This window comes from Patella vulgata, chromosome 5, assembly GCF_932274485.2.
Source record: "Patella vulgata chromosome 5, xgPatVulg1.2, whole genome shotgun sequence".
NCBI classification, from domain to species: Eukaryota; Metazoa; Mollusca; class Gastropoda; family Patellidae; genus Patella; species Patella vulgata.
Window position 1 is genome coordinate 72,866,460 of NC_065883.2, and position 17,756 is coordinate 72,884,215.

At 39.1% G+C, this 17,756-nt stretch overlaps 1 protein-coding gene across 2 annotated transcripts in view; it reads right to left on the reverse strand.

Moving 5' to 3' along the window:
- The window catches only part of LOC126822339 (dual 3',5'-cyclic-AMP and -GMP phosphodiesterase 11A), a 147,416-nt gene that overhangs the window by 21,599 nt on the left and 108,061 nt on the right, over positions 1-17,756 (reverse strand). Inside the window, exons 5-12 of one of the 2 annotated variants that reach the window (XM_050551179.2) lie at positions 17,075-17,136; positions 15,531-15,596; positions 9,670-9,784; positions 6,408-6,483; positions 5,442-5,509; positions 4,399-4,491; positions 3,875-3,925; positions 1,238-1,384 (exon numbers count right to left, since the gene is read on the reverse strand). In XM_050551179.2, the coding sequence (XP_050407136.1) occupies positions 1,238-1,384; positions 3,875-3,925; positions 4,399-4,491; positions 5,442-5,509; positions 6,408-6,483; positions 9,670-9,784; positions 15,531-15,596; positions 17,075-17,136 (678 nt within the window). The remainder of the gene's footprint in view (positions 1-1,237; positions 1,385-3,874; positions 3,926-4,398; positions 4,492-5,441; positions 5,510-6,407; positions 6,484-9,669; positions 9,785-15,530; positions 15,597-17,074; positions 17,137-17,756) is intronic. The other variant, XM_050551180.2, reaches the window with a different exon arrangement.

Here is a 17,756-nt window from a genome sequence, read left to right on the forward strand (position 1 = left end):
AGGCGGAGTGAGTAGAATCATGACGTAACTAAGCACAACCAAATATGTTTCAGCTATCATGGTTGGTTGGGATAGTTTCTAATGCGTTAGGCGCATGCGTTGTCGCTATTTTGGGGATTTAGATAATTCAATTTCAGAACGTCCAATCGAGTATGCCCAATATATCTAACCAGCTATCAGTAGGAGAGCTTAATCAATTGCAAAGCCTAAAAAAAAACCCAAAACAAATGTCCAACGTTTATTTGCTTTGACCGGCATTTAGCAATTGACATACGTAATAAACACAAAAACATAATATGGAACACAAATGAGGTAGTAAAATCAGTGAATTTAATTGGTAAGTTAGAAGGAAAATATAAAAGCAAGTAACAATCTGACGTTTCTGTTACGGTGTTGCGATAAGAACATCACACCTAATAAGGGCCTAATATATTTAATGGTTTCCCTATTGATTAATGGGTCGCCTGTCCAACCTCGTGGGTTTTCTCCGGCCCTCCGGTTTCTTCCCACTGCTAAAGACCCCCTACGCGCAAGCGAATTATGGTAATAAAATTGAACCATATGTTAGTCCCGAAATGACCTAGTTTGTGTCGAGTGGACGTTAAACCCATCTCTCTCTCTCTCTCTCTCTCTCTCTCTCTCTCTCTCTCTCTCTCTCTCATTTCTAAGAAACAAGAAAATCTCTTTTACCATATAAATCAGTCATAAAAGAAATTTTCCGCCATTTTGTAATTTCTATTTTCGGTGGGGTCGAGTGATTGCCACAGCCGCTGCATTTCCACGCACACTTTCTTCACACTGCAACTACGATGGAATTATTTTCGTCGACCAGACACATTTTTCTTATCGAAACCGACCAGTAATATTTTCTTTTTCATTTTTCGATTGCAATTGAGAAAGACCAAATAATTGTATTAACAGGAAGAGAGAGAGAGAGAGAGAGAGAGAGAGAGAGAGAGAGAGAGAGACATGGTTCAGTTTTATTTCAATAATCTGCTTGCGCGTAGGTTTTTTTTAGCACTTGGAGGAAACCGGAGAACCCGGAGAAACCCACGAGTTTGGAAGGCGACCCTACCCCTTGTCACGTACAACCACGCCAGTTGACTCAATGACAGACTTTATGATACAGCGCGCACGTGCTAACCATTCGGCCAAACAACCCCCCCACCCCCACGGGAAGAGGGGATGGTGCAAGTAAACAAACGTATAACTATATACGGCATTGATGAACAGTTACCTCGTAGTCGATTCTAAATTTCCTAATAAGGCCCAAATCTTTAAACATTCTTATTCCAGCTAAAATCATCTCATCACCATGGAGACTGAAATCGTTGAAATCGAATCTATGGAGTTTCCACACGGAAGCTTCAGGCACTTGTTTGCACTGTAAAATGAAACAAACATTGATTTCTTTAGTTTTATATCTGAATGGCTTGATACTTTATAACTTCCTCAATGTTTTTTTTTTTAAAAAAAAAGACGTAACACTACGAACACCACCTAGCAAGACGCCATTAATGGATAATGTAATCAAAATGGCCGTAGATGGTGCAAAACAATTTTAATCAGCCTAGTTAAAATATTTTATTGGTCGACACTTCCCATACATAAAGATCTCACACCGCATTGACAGTTATTGTTATGTTAGAATACTGATTTATGATCAGGTCTAAATATCAAGGCCGTCTGCAGATTTCGTCATGGTCCCGAGATATAGATAGTCTTAGGGCACGTGGTTGACGAGATTGTGGGTTATAGTTATAGTAAAGGTTAGGACTAGGTCTTGTGGCCTTGACGACATCTGCAGATGCCTTAATATTTAGACCTCACCACTGATTTATAGCAAATGACATGGGAATTAAATCCTATTTTCTGCACCAAATGGGGCCAAAATACGTGATAAAGCAGTTAAACCTCAAAATAAAATACTGAATTAAAGTTACAATTTCATATTTTCTAAGAAAGTTAAAACATAATTATTTCTATGTCTTTTGCTCAATAGGTTGTCAACTCACTATTATACGATCATAGGTTATCTTTCTCACACTTAAAAATCTTCACACCGGAAATAACACAATTACCTCCCAATTACCTCCATTGTTTTCCTATTCCCCACCATGGAATAGCTATCTTCAAACGTTTGAATTTGAAGTTGAAAATGATATTTTTGCCAATTTCTCAGCTGGCAATAGTGAATAATAGGATTATTCTTTAACAAGGTAGGACTGTTTATAGATACATGTACTATCTATTTTAGGGCTTTATTATAATACATTTTAAAAATATAACTTAAAAATATGAAATTGTAACTTTAAGCTGATCTGATAGTGATCGACCGAGATCGATCTGCTTGAAGTAATAATATTACGGTGAAGTTGATTTATAAACTGTTTTTAGTTCCGTTTTGGGTTTAAACTGTCGTCTGTGGAACGCATAATAAATGAAATAAATGCAGGGATCGAACACCCGACCTCCAGGCTAGCGAGCCAGCGTTTTAACCACGCATAATAAGTTGCGTCTGATCTGAACGGTGATTCTATTGTAGGGTGACCCACCATAAATAAATATCTCCATATATCTCGAGAATTACGCCACAATATTTATATATATGCCAAGCCTCAAATCAGTTTCACACAATTATAGTCACTAAATAAACGATCATGTTGTACTTAATAAGCTATGACCATTAATCATGTATAAATAATAGACTGAAAACTGGTTCCAAGAGTCGTCTATAACATCCAGACACTTTTGAGTAAAAGATAGGTTACGTGCCCTTGTTTTGAAATTAGTCTCGCTTAACCAGTCTATCGACCATTCTACGTCTGATTGACAGGTCGGGATAATCAAGACTACTTTTTTACGAAACATAACAGAAAGCTAGAACAAGAAATTGAATTTAGAAATAAGCACGTTAGGTAGCTCAACAATCGTTTTAAGACGCTTGTAAAAGTAAAATGAAACTACTGCTAGTATCATGTTCCTGCCTAACCCGAGTGATTCAGAGATACTATTTGTACTAAACCAAAAGATGCCGGTCTTAACGGTACAGTTAATGATAAAGCGATTTAAAAAATGAAACGAACGTAATTTCTAAATCTGCTGTAATAACCAAGAAGCTTAATTTTACTGCTATTCAAAATCGTCAACAATAATTTTTTTACGGCTGTAATAGTTGATAGATTTGTAGAGAATTGCATGTGCCATGGCTATTTATAGTATCATACTGTCAGAAAGTTGGTCTCGGCACGGCGAATGTGCAGGCTTCAGTGGTAGTCTCGAACTATCAGCGGTGGACTGTATTTCTGTGTGTACATGGGTCACCCTATCTATTGATTAGTGATTGTCCTAGATCAAAATATAAAGCGGAAGTTGATTTGTATACGAATTCTAGTTTCGTTTTTGGTTTAAACTGGTCAAGCATAATCAGTCGCATCTCTAAATGAACCGAAAAGAGATATGGTCTGATATAAAGATGGAAAAAAGACATACAAAAGGCACACGTGTCAGACTACGTTCTTACCAATCTGGTTAAAACACAGATCCTATTTCGTTTCGTTTTTATAGTTCAAAATTTCGTTTTACTTGTCTTTACTACACTTGGATCTGGAAGAGTTGTTATTTAACTCGTGTTCTGAATGGTGTCAGGGATAAGCCAATGAAACGGTCTGTTACGGTGAGCTTTAGGCGTGTTTTTCACGGAACTGTGGGTAATCCACTAGTAACATCAATGCTGATTGCTTAATCAAATGTCTGACGTCAAAAGGGTCATAAGTAGGTCGTTTGACCCCTGACGTGACCTATCGCTATAACTTGTCAGATCTTCATGTAGTGTCGGCCATCGAAAGTATAAAAAAACGAAACGAAATATTACCTTTATAGCATTAATTTCATCTGACGAGACGGAGGCATGGTATGACAGAGTCTGAAAATAAAAACCGTTTAAATGTTCAATATACCGTAAAATATTCAATCAGTAGAGTTCATAGGGTGAAGGGGGTGGGGGAATGGGTTTAACGTCGACACAGACTAGGTCTTTTTAGGACTAATATATGGTTCAATTTTATTTCAATAATTCGCTTGTGTATACGGGTCTTTAACTGTGGGAGGAAACCCGAGGACCCGTACAAGCGGAGATTCGAAACCACACAACTTCACTCAATGCCAGACCTTATAATCTAAAGCGCACGCGCTAGACCACTCGACAATCGTAGGATTTAGTTTATAAAATACGAAAAGGGGTAAATCTGCAATTTAACATCACGACAATATGCTTACTACGACCATTTGTATTTTCTATAGTCTGTATAACAATATGAGGGGTATTTGCACGGGCTGTGGTATTTTAACGGACCATGGCTTTCTGCCCGCCTTGAATGAATTATAATTCGTGTTTACCTCTAGAGCGACCGCTTGTTTAGCTGCAGCCATGGAAACCTCCTCATACAACCAGGAATTATGGATCCCGAGTCCACAAAATATAGAAAACGCCTGAAAAATAAAACGTTTACACGAGTTAATATTGGTCTTATTCACAAGTAGAAGAATAATAACGAATAAATCGGTCTTATAAGGAGGTAAACGGCAACCCGTTTTTACCGTTCGGTAAATTTATGACCTCCATCATGGGGACATAAAGGCCCACTTTCCAGTATATGCGTATCTTATGGTATGGTGCGTATGTTTTAGGCCCGGTTTTCTTTTTGTGGAGTTATCCGGACTCACAATGGATTTAAAGCCCCCGTGTGCGTGGTGGAACTATGTTTCGCTAGGGCTCGGGTTAGGGTCTTGTAAACTGACCCTAAAACAAAATTCCCCTGTTGGCCTTTATGTCCCCATGATGGAGATCATACATTTACCGAACGGTGGTAAAAACAGGTTGCCGTTTTATTTCGTTATCATCATTATCTCCTTTCAGGGCGTTAAACCTCTAGCATTGCATGCGCGGAGTCTCGTGATCTGTCTGCATTTGACTCTACATGTATGACAGCAATGACAGTTATATGCACTTGACATGTGCACTTAAACATGATTTAAGATACAGGAAATATTATCAAATACTGTTCTACACTAACCGTGTTGATTAAGTGAGACATGCACCATATGGTGTGCTACGAAGGAAATATGTTGGGGGTTTAACTGCTACTGTTGTGAACTAACCGTGTTAATTAAGCGAGACATGCACCATATGGTGTGCTATAAGGGGCATGTGGTGGGGATTTAACCCTACTGTTCTGAACAAACAGTGTTAATTAGTTGAGACATGCACCATATGGTGTGCTATAAGGGGCATGTGGTGGGGATTTAACCCTACTGTTCTGAACAAACAGTGTTAATTAGTTGAGACGTGTACAATATGGTGTGCTATGACGGAAATATGCTAAAACATATGAACTATAAAATTAGGTTACAAAAGCATAATATCCTTTAAGCGAAACTACCTCAAACAAATCTTCGTCGTGTTCATCAAACGGTTGACCATCAATTCTATTTACAATCTGAGCAACACCTGAAATAAATCAACAAAACAATCAGCAATAGATATACAGCACCCCTTGAGAACACTTCCCACCCACCTCGTTGCTCTGAGCTAGTTACGTCCCTGTACTGGACGCGGTTTTCTGGGTTACTAATAGCTATTACTGCATGCCATTCTACTTGTGTAGATTGTAATTACGAGGAAGGTTTGGTTTAGGTCTAAATATTAAGGCCAACTGCAGATTTCGTGTAGGTCGCGAGATGTAAATAGGGTTAGGGCACGTGATTGTGGATTAGGGTTAGGACTAGGGCTAGGTCTAGAATAAGGTGACCCAGTGGTATCCCCCCTTTAGACCATAAAGTCTGTCATCGAGTCAAGTGTTGTGTTTTCGATCCAATTCTTTTACTTGACAAGGAGAATAGTTCCCTCGGAAACCTCCCACTGCTAAAGACATCTACGAGTGGTCTAACGTGGTCTGTCAGTGAGTCAATTGTCAAGGTTTCGATCTCCGGCCCGTGTGTTTTCTCCGGGTCGTTCGGGCGGTTTCCACCTAATGATAAAAGACTCCAACGTTCAAGCCATTAATTGAAATGATGATAGATGAGATATGGAACTTGACATGCCTGTTCTTTGAGCAATTGCGCATTATTCGAAGGACCTCGATATCACGTGACAATTCCATAATGGATGGTTTCAATGACGCCATGCTCGGTTGATGGTTCGATCAGTACTACTGCTACGACCTTAGTCGTTTAACGTCTGCTTCCAGAAAAGATGATATCGCAGACAAGTTCATTTAATACCTCTCAAGTCAACCGTTCCAAAGGTTTAAATAGGCAGGGAACACTTACTTTCTCGGTTTTCCGAATCTGCAGTAATTTGGCAAACCGAAATCAATCTAAGTTCACAGGTCAAGGATGATACTTACCTATTGTCTTTAAGTCGCTGTTTCTTATTGGTTTACATAAAATACTTTTAGTGTGGAATCCCAAGGCTTTATCCGTCTGAAAATAGATAATTTCTTTTAAAATAATCAAGAACACGAGAGAGAGAGAGAGAGAAAGAGAGAGAGAGAGAGAGAGAGAGAGAGAGAGGAGGTTTAACGTCCACTCGACACAAACTAGGTAATTTCGGGACTAACACATGGTTCAATTTTATTTCAATAATTCAATGACGTGTAGGGGTCTTTAGCAGTAGGAGGAAAACGGAGGACCCGGAGAAAACCCACGAGGTTGGACAGGCGATCCTACTCCTTGTCACGTGCAACGGGGGAATCGAAACCACGCCAGTTGACTCAATGACAGACCTCTCTCTCTCTCCCCCTCATTTCTAAGAAACTAGAAATGTTTAAGCACCACCGTGACCTATCTGGATTTTTATTGTGCTATGAAATCAGGTTGCGGTTCATACTATGGCCTTCATTAAATCGAATTTTCTCTTTATGAATATCTGCAAATGGCTATTTTATGAAAAATCGAACATGAACTCACTTTGATGAAATTGCTTTCTTTAATAGATTTGACATTCCGGATGTCATAAAACAAGACGCGTATCATCGATAAAATTAAGACAAACTATACAATATAACTTCATTCAGTTAAAGGGATATTGTCTGATATGAAAGTTATTTCCAGCATCGAGAGAGAGAGAGAGAGAGATAGAGAGAGAGGGAGAGAGAGAGAGGGAAAGAGAGAGAGAGAGGGGGAGGGTTAACGTCCATCGACAAGGTCATTTCGGGAGAAAACCCACGAGGTTGGACAGGCGATCCTACTCCTTACCACGAAATTTAGGCTTTTCAAATTTTTCCGACCAAAGAACAGTTCCGCGAGCGATAAGTGTCGACTATATCAGTCTCAGCGTTTGGTTAAACGAAATAGCATTACTAAGGTCATCTACTGATTTCGTCACCGTCACGAGATGTAAACAGGGCTAGCGCTTACCCTAACCCTACCCCTAGACCTAGCCTTAACCCTTACCTCAATCCACAAGCTGGTCAACAATCACGTGCCCTATGCCTATTTACATTTCGCGACCTTGATGAAATCTGCAGGTGGCCTTAATATTTAGACCTGACGTCCATCCCAGGATGTCCAGACAGTACATGCATTGTTTATTTTCGTTTTTAATCATGAACCAGTATACTAATTTGACCTTTATAAATGTAGTTTACAAAATTTAATGACAGGCCTTAATATTGGGTTAGATTTGAATATTGTGTGTGCTGTATACAGCTCGTTCGTTTGTCCGTTCGTCCGTGGAGCTTAAAGTCCGCTTGCACGGAGGACGATTTCTCAGATAATAATGTATCCCGTTCATTCGTGAAGCATATTGCCCGCTTCCAACGAAGACGATATCACAGATATTACTGTGCCTCGTCCGCTTCTGCGATTATAATGGCCACAGATCACTAATGATTTACCCATTGACTTTAATGGTGATTCTCGTCTTTTAGACCGGCTCTAAATTTTTCCCAAATTTTCGTTGGGTAGAACGCTTTCTGCCACAGATGGAGCAACATGTGGCAAACTCTTGCCCAAAAGCATGTATGCGGTTCACCATGAAAAACTTGAGATACACAAGCTGGAAGTAGTGACAAGTAAACATGCAATTTTCGACCCTACATTTCAACCTAACCAACCTCTCAACTCTTGTATCCTTCCGCCTCAAAATCTTGAATATTCACCAAAACCTGGCAGAAAATGTATTTTCAAACCCTTTCCTTCGATTTTACACCAAAAAGTCAACAAAAATCGCCATGCAAAAGGGGGAAAAAGGAAAGGGAGAGAAAGACTAAAAATAACTTTCGCCCGGCTTAGAAATATTTGGTGGGCTGTATCCTAATGTATCCCGTCCGTTCATGTGGCTTATCGTCCGCGTCTAGGCATGCCTTTATACTCAACACTGCCAGTTTAAGATATTTCACCGGAACACTGACAGGAAATACAAATTGACAAGCACATACTCTGATATCTCTGATGTATTAATGGTTCACTATAACGGTTCTTTTACGACATTTTTCCACAAAGCTATAAACCTGGTCATCAAAGTATGATATTGACTATTCTACGACGTCAGAGATTTTTACGCTTCAAGTTTGTTCAACGAATAACGAATCCCGCTCGTTGTGGCGATTGGCTTATAGCTCTAATGGGATGTGACTAAAGTCCAGCTGAATGACGCAGTAACAGTGATAGTTTTGTCATTCCCGATAAAAATTCAGAAATGATATGTGTAAAAATGAAACATGGCGAACATTATTCAGTTGTCGTCGTATTTGTCGCCCGATGTTCGTTGATTTCATACAATAACGAATTCTACTCACTGTGGCGATTGGCAACAGTTCTAATGGGGTGTTCCGAATTGATTAAAATGCTACTGAATGGCGCAGTCATAAATTCAACCACAGGTCGTATGCTTTGTCGCCCGAGTGCAACAGTTTAGAGAATATTATTCTTGAACGTCCAATTGAGCACCATATTATGAATCTGAATTGTCCGGCAGATCACCGTTGTGGCCATAGAGAGGAGGGAAGCCATTTAAGGTGGGCATCTATATCAATTTGGGTTTTAAATTATCGCTGTAATTTGTTTAGACATTAAAATGTCTCCCTGTCCCACATTTCTGGGTATTTGTTCCTATTCTTAAGTCTTGGGGGACAAACAATCAAGGCGTCAGTTCCTGGCTTCACCAAACCCCTACACGCTATACGGATGTTGTGGCCATAGCGACAGTGTCGTGCAGAGGGGTGGGAAAGACGGAACGTTGGTTCTGAGTATTTATTTGGCCCTGTACTCGAGTCTTGGGGGACATACAATCAAGGCTTTGACTACAAACAACACCAAACCCCTGCTCTCTACGGACTTTTTGGCCATTAAGGATACATAGGTACTAACTCGTGCTAATAGGAGCGAACTTGTTAGGTTTGAAAATCCTGTGACCAAAACGTCTTACGTTGGAAATAAAATGGGGTTTAACGTCCTAGTGTTCTGCTCCGACTTGGCTCATGAAGTGTGCTATGAGAGAAATTTTGCCCGGACAGTGGCGTCAGGGCCTACACCTTTATCGAATTCCTATACGCCAATGTGTACACGGGACCTCGGTTTTTCGTCCCATCCTAATGACTATACTTTGTGCCTTGCCAGATGCAGGACATGGGAAATGATCATTAAAACATTTAAATAGATAGTTACCTCTGGATCAAAGCGCGGGTCGGCTTGAGCATCAGCGATATTAATAGTTTCTTCTGTAATCAGGACCAACTCGGCAATTTTATTACCCATCTGGAGATCCATACAATTATCTGGACTGAAAGAAACAACAGACACATTGATTGGTCAAAAAGCAATGCAAGAAACTCGCCCAACCAATCACAGAACAAATGATACATTAATACAGAACAGATAATATATAGTAAAACAATGAATAAAGCTGTTACACACGTGAATCCACCAGACGAAAACGCCCCGTTCACTGCTACTGGTGTACGAGGATTATAACTCACCATTCACTGTTACTGGTGTACGGTGATTATAATGCCCCGTTCACTGCTACTGGTGTACGATGATTATAATGCCCCGTTCACTGCTACTGGTGTACGAGGATTATAACACCCCATTCATTATTACTGGTGTACGGGGATTATAACACCCCATTCACTATTACTGGTGTACGGGGATTATAACTCCCCGTTCACTGTTACTGGTGTACGAGGATTATAACGCCCCATTTACTGCTTCTGGTGTACGAGGATTATAACACCCCGTTCACTATTACTGGTGTACGATGATTATAATGCCCCGTTCACTGTTACTGGTGTACGAGGATTATATTCACTGCTACTGGTGTACGATGATTATAACGCTCTGTTTACAGTTACATCAGTTTCCACCCAGGGTAAGGCTATCGATTACCTCAGATCTGACCAATTTGTGTTGGAGGTCAGAACAAGGGTCACATACGTGAACTTTGACTGAATGATGTAAAGCAGGGGTGTCAAACTCAGTTCGTTTCAGTTCATTTATACTGAAGATGGTTATTAACCGCAGGCCATAAACCCGATTTCATGTCTGCCGTCTATCGTGACATTGTGAACATCCGCCATCTTAAATTGTGACTAAGAGACAAGTGACATTGTGACATAAACCATCTTTAATTGTGTTTTCAGTAACAGTTTGTTCGAGTATTATTGTTTTAGACATCCAGACGTTTCCATCAACGGTTTATTACATATTAAACCCGACATATCTTTCTAGACATTAATTCTTAAAAAACCGAAAGTTTTTCTTTTGGGATAAGCCAGGGCCAGTGATTTATAAGAACATTAGGATAACATAGCATTAATAAAACAGATTTGACTCATTTTGTATGGTAGCAAAAAGAGGGAAATTTGTTCTTTTCACTTTCGGGCCTGGGTTAAGCCAGAGGCGTTGGTTTACAAGAACATTATGATAATATAACATTGATACACAACAGATTTGTCTCATTCTTTTAAAAGCAAAGTTCATCTGGATTTTCCGACTTTGTTTCCCCTTGTCAGTGGTGCAGAATGGAGGGCCTGACAGGGACAGCTGTCTAGTCCTTCGGATGAGACGAAAAACCGAGGTCCCGTGTATACATTGGAATACACGTAAAAGATCCCTTGGCAGTTGGAATTCGATATAAGAGTAGGCGATAGTGCCGCTGCCCGGGAAAAATTTCCCTCATAGCACACTGTATGGCGTATGCCCGTCTTCATTAGCCCAGTATAGGAGCAGAACAGTAGGACGTTAAACCCCATTTCATTTCATTTCATTTTTTAATAGCAAAACATGGGTGTCTCCTGTGAGGATGGCGCAGGCGCACTAATCATGGGGTCCTAGATTCGATCCTGTTATATTTTTATGACAGCGTTTACTCGGCTAAATATAGACTTAGACCGAATTCTAATTATCAATAAATGACATTTCGTCTGCTGAGCTAATCCCCATTTCAATATCTGACAGTATTTCTGATCACGGTTGACTGTTTTTAAGACGGTCTTTGTAATTCCATCTCAGACATAGACATAAAGATAAAAATTACCGATATTACACATATCGACCACGGTTTCATATCCGTGTCTATATAAAAACAAAGACTTATATAGACAGCGGTAACGTGTCGTGAATGTTACTTAATCCAATAACAACCGAGAGAGAGAGAGAGAGAGAGAGAGATGGGGTTTAACGTCCACTCGACACAAGAGAGAGGCTCAACACAATAGGTCATTTCGAGGCTAACATATGGTTCAATTTTATTTCAATAATCGGCTTGCGCGTAGGTCATTTCGAGACTAACATATGGTTCAATTTTATTTTAATAATTCGCTTGCGCGTAGGGGTCTTTAGTAGTGGGGGTAAACCGTAGGACCCGTAGAAAACCCAAGATGACCTAGTTTGTGTCGAGTGGACGTTAAACCCCATTTATCTCTCTCTTTTCTCAGAGCAACGGCATTTCCGCCTAAACGTCGTCGTCAACTATCAGAGGGTTCTTTTACGTGTACGCCAACGTAAATGAAATGAGGTTTAACGTCCTACTGTTCTGTTCCGACTGGACTGATGAAGAAGGACAGACGCCTTGCAATGTGCTATGAGGGAAATTGTGCCCGGACAGCGGCATTACGGCCTACTCTAATTTCGAATTCCAACAGCCAAGGGATCTTTTACGTGCACACCAATGTATACATGGGACCTCGGATTTTTGTCCTATGCAAACGACTATACGTTGTCCCTTGCCAATTCCTACATCACAGACAAGGAGGAACCACGCCGGAAAAGCCCGATGAACTTTCTCGGCCAATTAACGCAGGGATCGAACACGGGACCCCCAGGTTAGTGAGCCAACTTCCCACCCACTGAACCAACGTGACTCCCCGTACGCCTACGTAAACAGGACCTCTGTTTTTCGTTCTATCCGAAGGACTAGATGCCGTTATTGCAATGCCCTATTTCCTACACTGCTAAATCCAAAGGAACTTGATCGACCACTATCGGGGTCGAACCCGGCACCCCCTGGCTAGTGAGCCAGCGCCTTTCTCACCGAGCCACCCATTGGCTACAGTTTTAAAATGATTTTTATTATCCAAAATATTAAAGTGTTTCGGACACTGTCTCGATTTAGAACACCTAAAATCACATCTACTTTGAAAATGAAATGAGATGAAATGGGGTTTAAATTCCTACTTTTCTGCGCTTAAACTGGGCTAATGAAGACGGGCATACGCCATACAGTGTGCTATGAGGGAAATTTTGCCCGGGCAGAGGCACTACCGCCTACTTTTATATCGAATTCCAACTGCCAGGGGATCTTTTACGTGCATTCCAATATATACATGGGACCTCGGTTTTTCTTCTCATCCGAACGACTAGACAGCTGTCCTTGTCAGGCCCTCCGTCCTGCATCACTGACAAGGTGGAACCACGCCGGCCGGAAAATCTGGATGAACTTTCTCGGCCAATGCAGGGATCGAACACCCGACCTCCAGGCTAGCGAGCCAGCGTCTTACCCACTTAGCCACGTGATCCCCCCCATTTAGTTTGAAATAGGGACAACCGGGAAGATAGCGTTATAACAGGTATTTGTAGTAATTATTTTTTTTCCTTTAAATCTGAAAAGTCTGGTCTATCGTAAAATATCGTAAAATATAATCAGAATATCATACAATATAAATCAGAATATCGTAAAATATGAATCATAATATCATACAATATAAATCAGAATATCATACAATATAAATCAGAATATCGTACAATATAAATCAGAATATCGTAAAATATGAATCATAATATCATACAATATAAATCAGAATATCATACAATATAAATCAGAATATCGTACAATATAAATCAGAATATCGTAAAATACAAATCAGAATATTGTACAATATAAATCAGAATATCGTAAAATATCATACAATATAAATCAGAAAAGCGTACAATATAAATTAGAATATCGTACAATATAAATCAGAATATCGTACAATATAAATCAGAATATGGTAAAATACAAATCAGAATATTGTATAATATAAATCAGAATATCGTACACTATAAATCATAAATCAGAATATCGTACAATATAAATCAGAATATCGTACAATATAAATCATAAATCAGAATATCGTACAATATAAATCAGAATATCGTACAATATAAATCAAAATATCGTAAAATACAAATCAGAATATCGTACAATATAAATCAGAATATCGTACAATATAATTCATAAATCAGAATATCGTACAATATAAATCATAAATCATAATATCGTACAATATAAATCATAATATCGTACAATATAAATCAGAATATCGTACAATATAAATCAGAATATCGTACAATATAAATCAGAATATCGTAAAATACAAATCAGAATATCGTACAATTTAATCAGAATATCGTAAAATATATTTCATAGAGAGAAAGAATAAAACTAAGAAAATATTCGAATTAGACAGTCCGAGAAATATTTTGAAGCAAGAAAACTTAGTGTGCATAATATGAATGCAAAAAAATAAAAATAATAAAAATAGTCGCAATAACTACACATGCTAAATATCAAAATGGTTGCCAGTTTCTCGCTGAAAACATAAAAAAAGCAGTTGTTTGTGGAATTATTATCTTTTTTTTTTAAATTCAGAATTAAATGTTTAAAGTTCCCACACTATAAAATAACACAGAAAACACCCAATCTGATTAAAATACAGATCTATGTTTCGTTTCGTTTTTTTTATACTTTCGGTGGCCTCTACTACATAAAGATCTGACCAGTTGTAGTGGAAGGTCGCGTCAGAGGTCATACGAGCGGCTTTTGACCTATGACGTCAGACATTTGATTACCCAATAAGCGTTGGTGTTTCAAGCGGGTTAACCACAGTTCCGTGCAACTCACGCCAAAAACTCGTCATAACAGACCGTATCATTGGTAAATCTTCCACATCATCCAGAACGCGGGGTATGTAACAACTCTTCCAGATTCTATTGCAGTAAAGATAAGTAAAACGAAATTTTGAACTATAAAAAAAAGACAAAACGAAATAGGATCTGTGTTTGAATCAGATTGAGAAAACAGAATGCAAAGGCTGTATTTATTTTTATCACATTTTGAGCAATTCAATCAAGGCTCTGATTATTATACGTGTAAAATGATGAAATGGGGTTTAACGTCCTAGTGTTCTGCTCCTATACTGGGCTAATGAAGACGGGCATACGCCATACAGTGTGCTATGAGGGAAATTTTGCCCGGGCAGCGGCACTATCGCCTACTCTTATATCGAATTCCAACTGCCAAATGATCTAGTACGTGCATTCCAATGTATACACGGGACCTCCGTTTTTCGTCTCATCCGAAGGACGAGGCAGCTGTCCTTGTCAGCCCCTCCGTCCTGCATCACTGACAAGGGGGAACCACGCCGGAAAATCTGGATGAACTTTCTCGGCCAATGCCGGGATCCAACACCCGACCTCCAGGCTTGCGAGCCAGCGTCTTACCCACTTAGCCACGTGATCCCCTATACGTGTAAAAAATAAATTATAAGGAAATGGGGCTTGATACAGACGAGAGAATCCTCTCAGAAATGTCACAAGAAAGAACTTCTAATGGGTATTTTGTATTCCATATAACTGTGGTATGTTTTATAAACAAAATGTATTTTTATATTTATATATATATATATATATAAAATGAAAGAATTACTGCTTATTACTGAGCGACGTTTCGACTAGGCTTCTCTAGTGACTAGAGAAAGAGAGAGAAAAATGGGGTTTAACGTCCACTCGACACAAACTATGTCATTTCGGGACTAACACATGGTTCAATTTTATTTCAATAATTCGCTTGCGCGTAGGGGTCTTTAGCAGTGGGAGGAAACCGGGGGACCCGGAGAAAACCCACGAGTTTGGACTAGTGACTAGAGAAGCCTAGTCGAAACGTCGCTCAGTAATAAGCAGTAATTGTATTCCATAGAATTTGTGACCTGTATACTAAATGCCATTGAAACAGTTTAAAATGAAAGTAGGAAAGAATATATATTTACCTTAAAGCCTGACTACGATTGGAAGAGCATATATCACCATTTTCAGATTTATAAACAACCCGACGTCTTTTGGTGCCAGAAAAAAGAGAAATGGTGCATGATGGGATAGATTGACAACAATGATTTTAAAAATAATAGTGAACATTATATAATAGCCGACAGATCTTACAATAACAAAAGAAAGTATAAATTAGCCGAACGATTATAATATAATACTTTATTAAAAGTATCTCGCCTCTTCTACAGAAAGCATAAAAGATGCATTATGAAAGATTTAGACCTTGCTATAATAGTTATATTATATACTAATGTCCAAAAGAAAGTATACACACTAAAAATATGACTAAGTTTTATTTTGATTAAAAACATTTGAAAAAACTTTACTGGGTTTGCACCTTGCGTTCAAACTCTATATTTCTAAGTAAAATAAATAAGCGAAACAGATTGACATTGTACCCAAATGCCGCATACGATGGAAAACGACTTTGGTTGATGCAGCACGAAATGCACAGTGTGTACTTTCTTTTGGACATCAGTATAGATACATTATGTAAGATTTAGACCTTGCTATAATAGTTATATCAAAGATGCATTATGTCGGATTTAGGCTTTGCTATAATAGTTATATCAAAGATGCATTATGTAATATTTAGGCTTTGCTATAATAGTTATATCAAAGAAGCATTATGTCGGATTTAGGTTTTGCTATAATAGTTATATCAAAGATGCATTATGTCGGATTTAGGCTTTGCTATAATAATTATATTATGGATGCATTATGTCAAATTTAGATAAATAACTAGCCGTTTTTGCTATATTAGTTAATAATAGATAATGAAAATTTCAGTCAAAATACTTTATTCTGAGCGAAGTTATCGATGTTTGAAGTTTTGACAGGCAAAAATCTACGATGTCCAGTCCTTCAATCGAAGGTGGAGGTGACCAAATGGTTATCGCATGCGCGTTGTATCATAATGTCTATCATGAGTCAACTGGTGTAGGGTCGCCTGTCCAACCTCGTGGGTTTTCTCCGGGTCCTCCGTTTTCCTCCCACTGCTAAAGACCCCTACGCGCAAGCGAATTATTGAAATAAAACTGAATCATATGTTCGTCCCGAAATGACCTGGTTTCTGTCGAGTGGACGTTAAGCCCCATCTCTCTCTCTCTCTCTCTCTCTCTCTCTCTCTCCCTTCAATCGACAGTCTGTGCGAGTGGTGTCCATATTATCGGTTAACGAAAATATAACAGACATTACCTAACCCACTCAATATCTGCAATGGACCGATTTGGCTTGCATAATGCATCTTTGATAAAAAGAAATACTTCGATAAAAAAAATTCGGCGGCTAAAGTTCAAGACTTTATATCACAGCCAGAAATAGCGAAATTAAACAAAGAATTTCTTAATAATCTGGCTGTCAAAATCTACATTTCAAAGCTTAAAAAGTAAAAGCATAGAATGGAATAATTTCCGAGTCAAATAAGTGGAAGACAGTCAGATGAACTAGAAGAAAGATATTTTGTCGGAGTATAAAAAAAACTTACTTCATATTGGTGTGGCCATTTTTTGCCGGATAGGCGAGATCAAACACTTTATTAAATGCTGACTGAAATAAAGAAACAGAACATCAATCAACATTCTCATTAAAACGTCTGATAAATTGATGGCATCAAAGGTGGTTTGGACGGCTGAGTGGTCTAACGCGTGCACTTTAGATCATAAGGTCTGTCTTGGGGTCAAGTGGCGTGGTTTCGATTCCCTGCTTGTACGCAACCAGTCGGTTTCTCCCCACTGCTAAAGACCCCAACACTAACGCACTTTATATCATAAGGTCTGTCATTAGGTCACGTGGCGAGGTTTCGATTCCCTGCTTGTACGTAACCAGTCGGTTTCTCTCCCCTCCCCCCACCCTGCTAAAATCCTACCGTGACGCATCGCAAGACAGTGAGAACCTAGCATTAGGCCATGAGGTATGTCATTGGGTCAAGAGGCAAGATTTTAATCCCAAGCTTGTACGTGACAAGGAGTAGGGTCACCAGTCGGTTTCTTTTCACTTCTAAATACTCTTACGCAAAATGAGCTGGTTTGTTTTCAGTAAACGTTAATCCCAATCTCTTTCTGATAACTCCAAGTTAAAAAAGGGAGATAACTCTGAAGTATACGGACGGATTTTATTACATGCCAATGGGATTCTTCCTTATGACCACTAACCAAATTCCGGGTTCG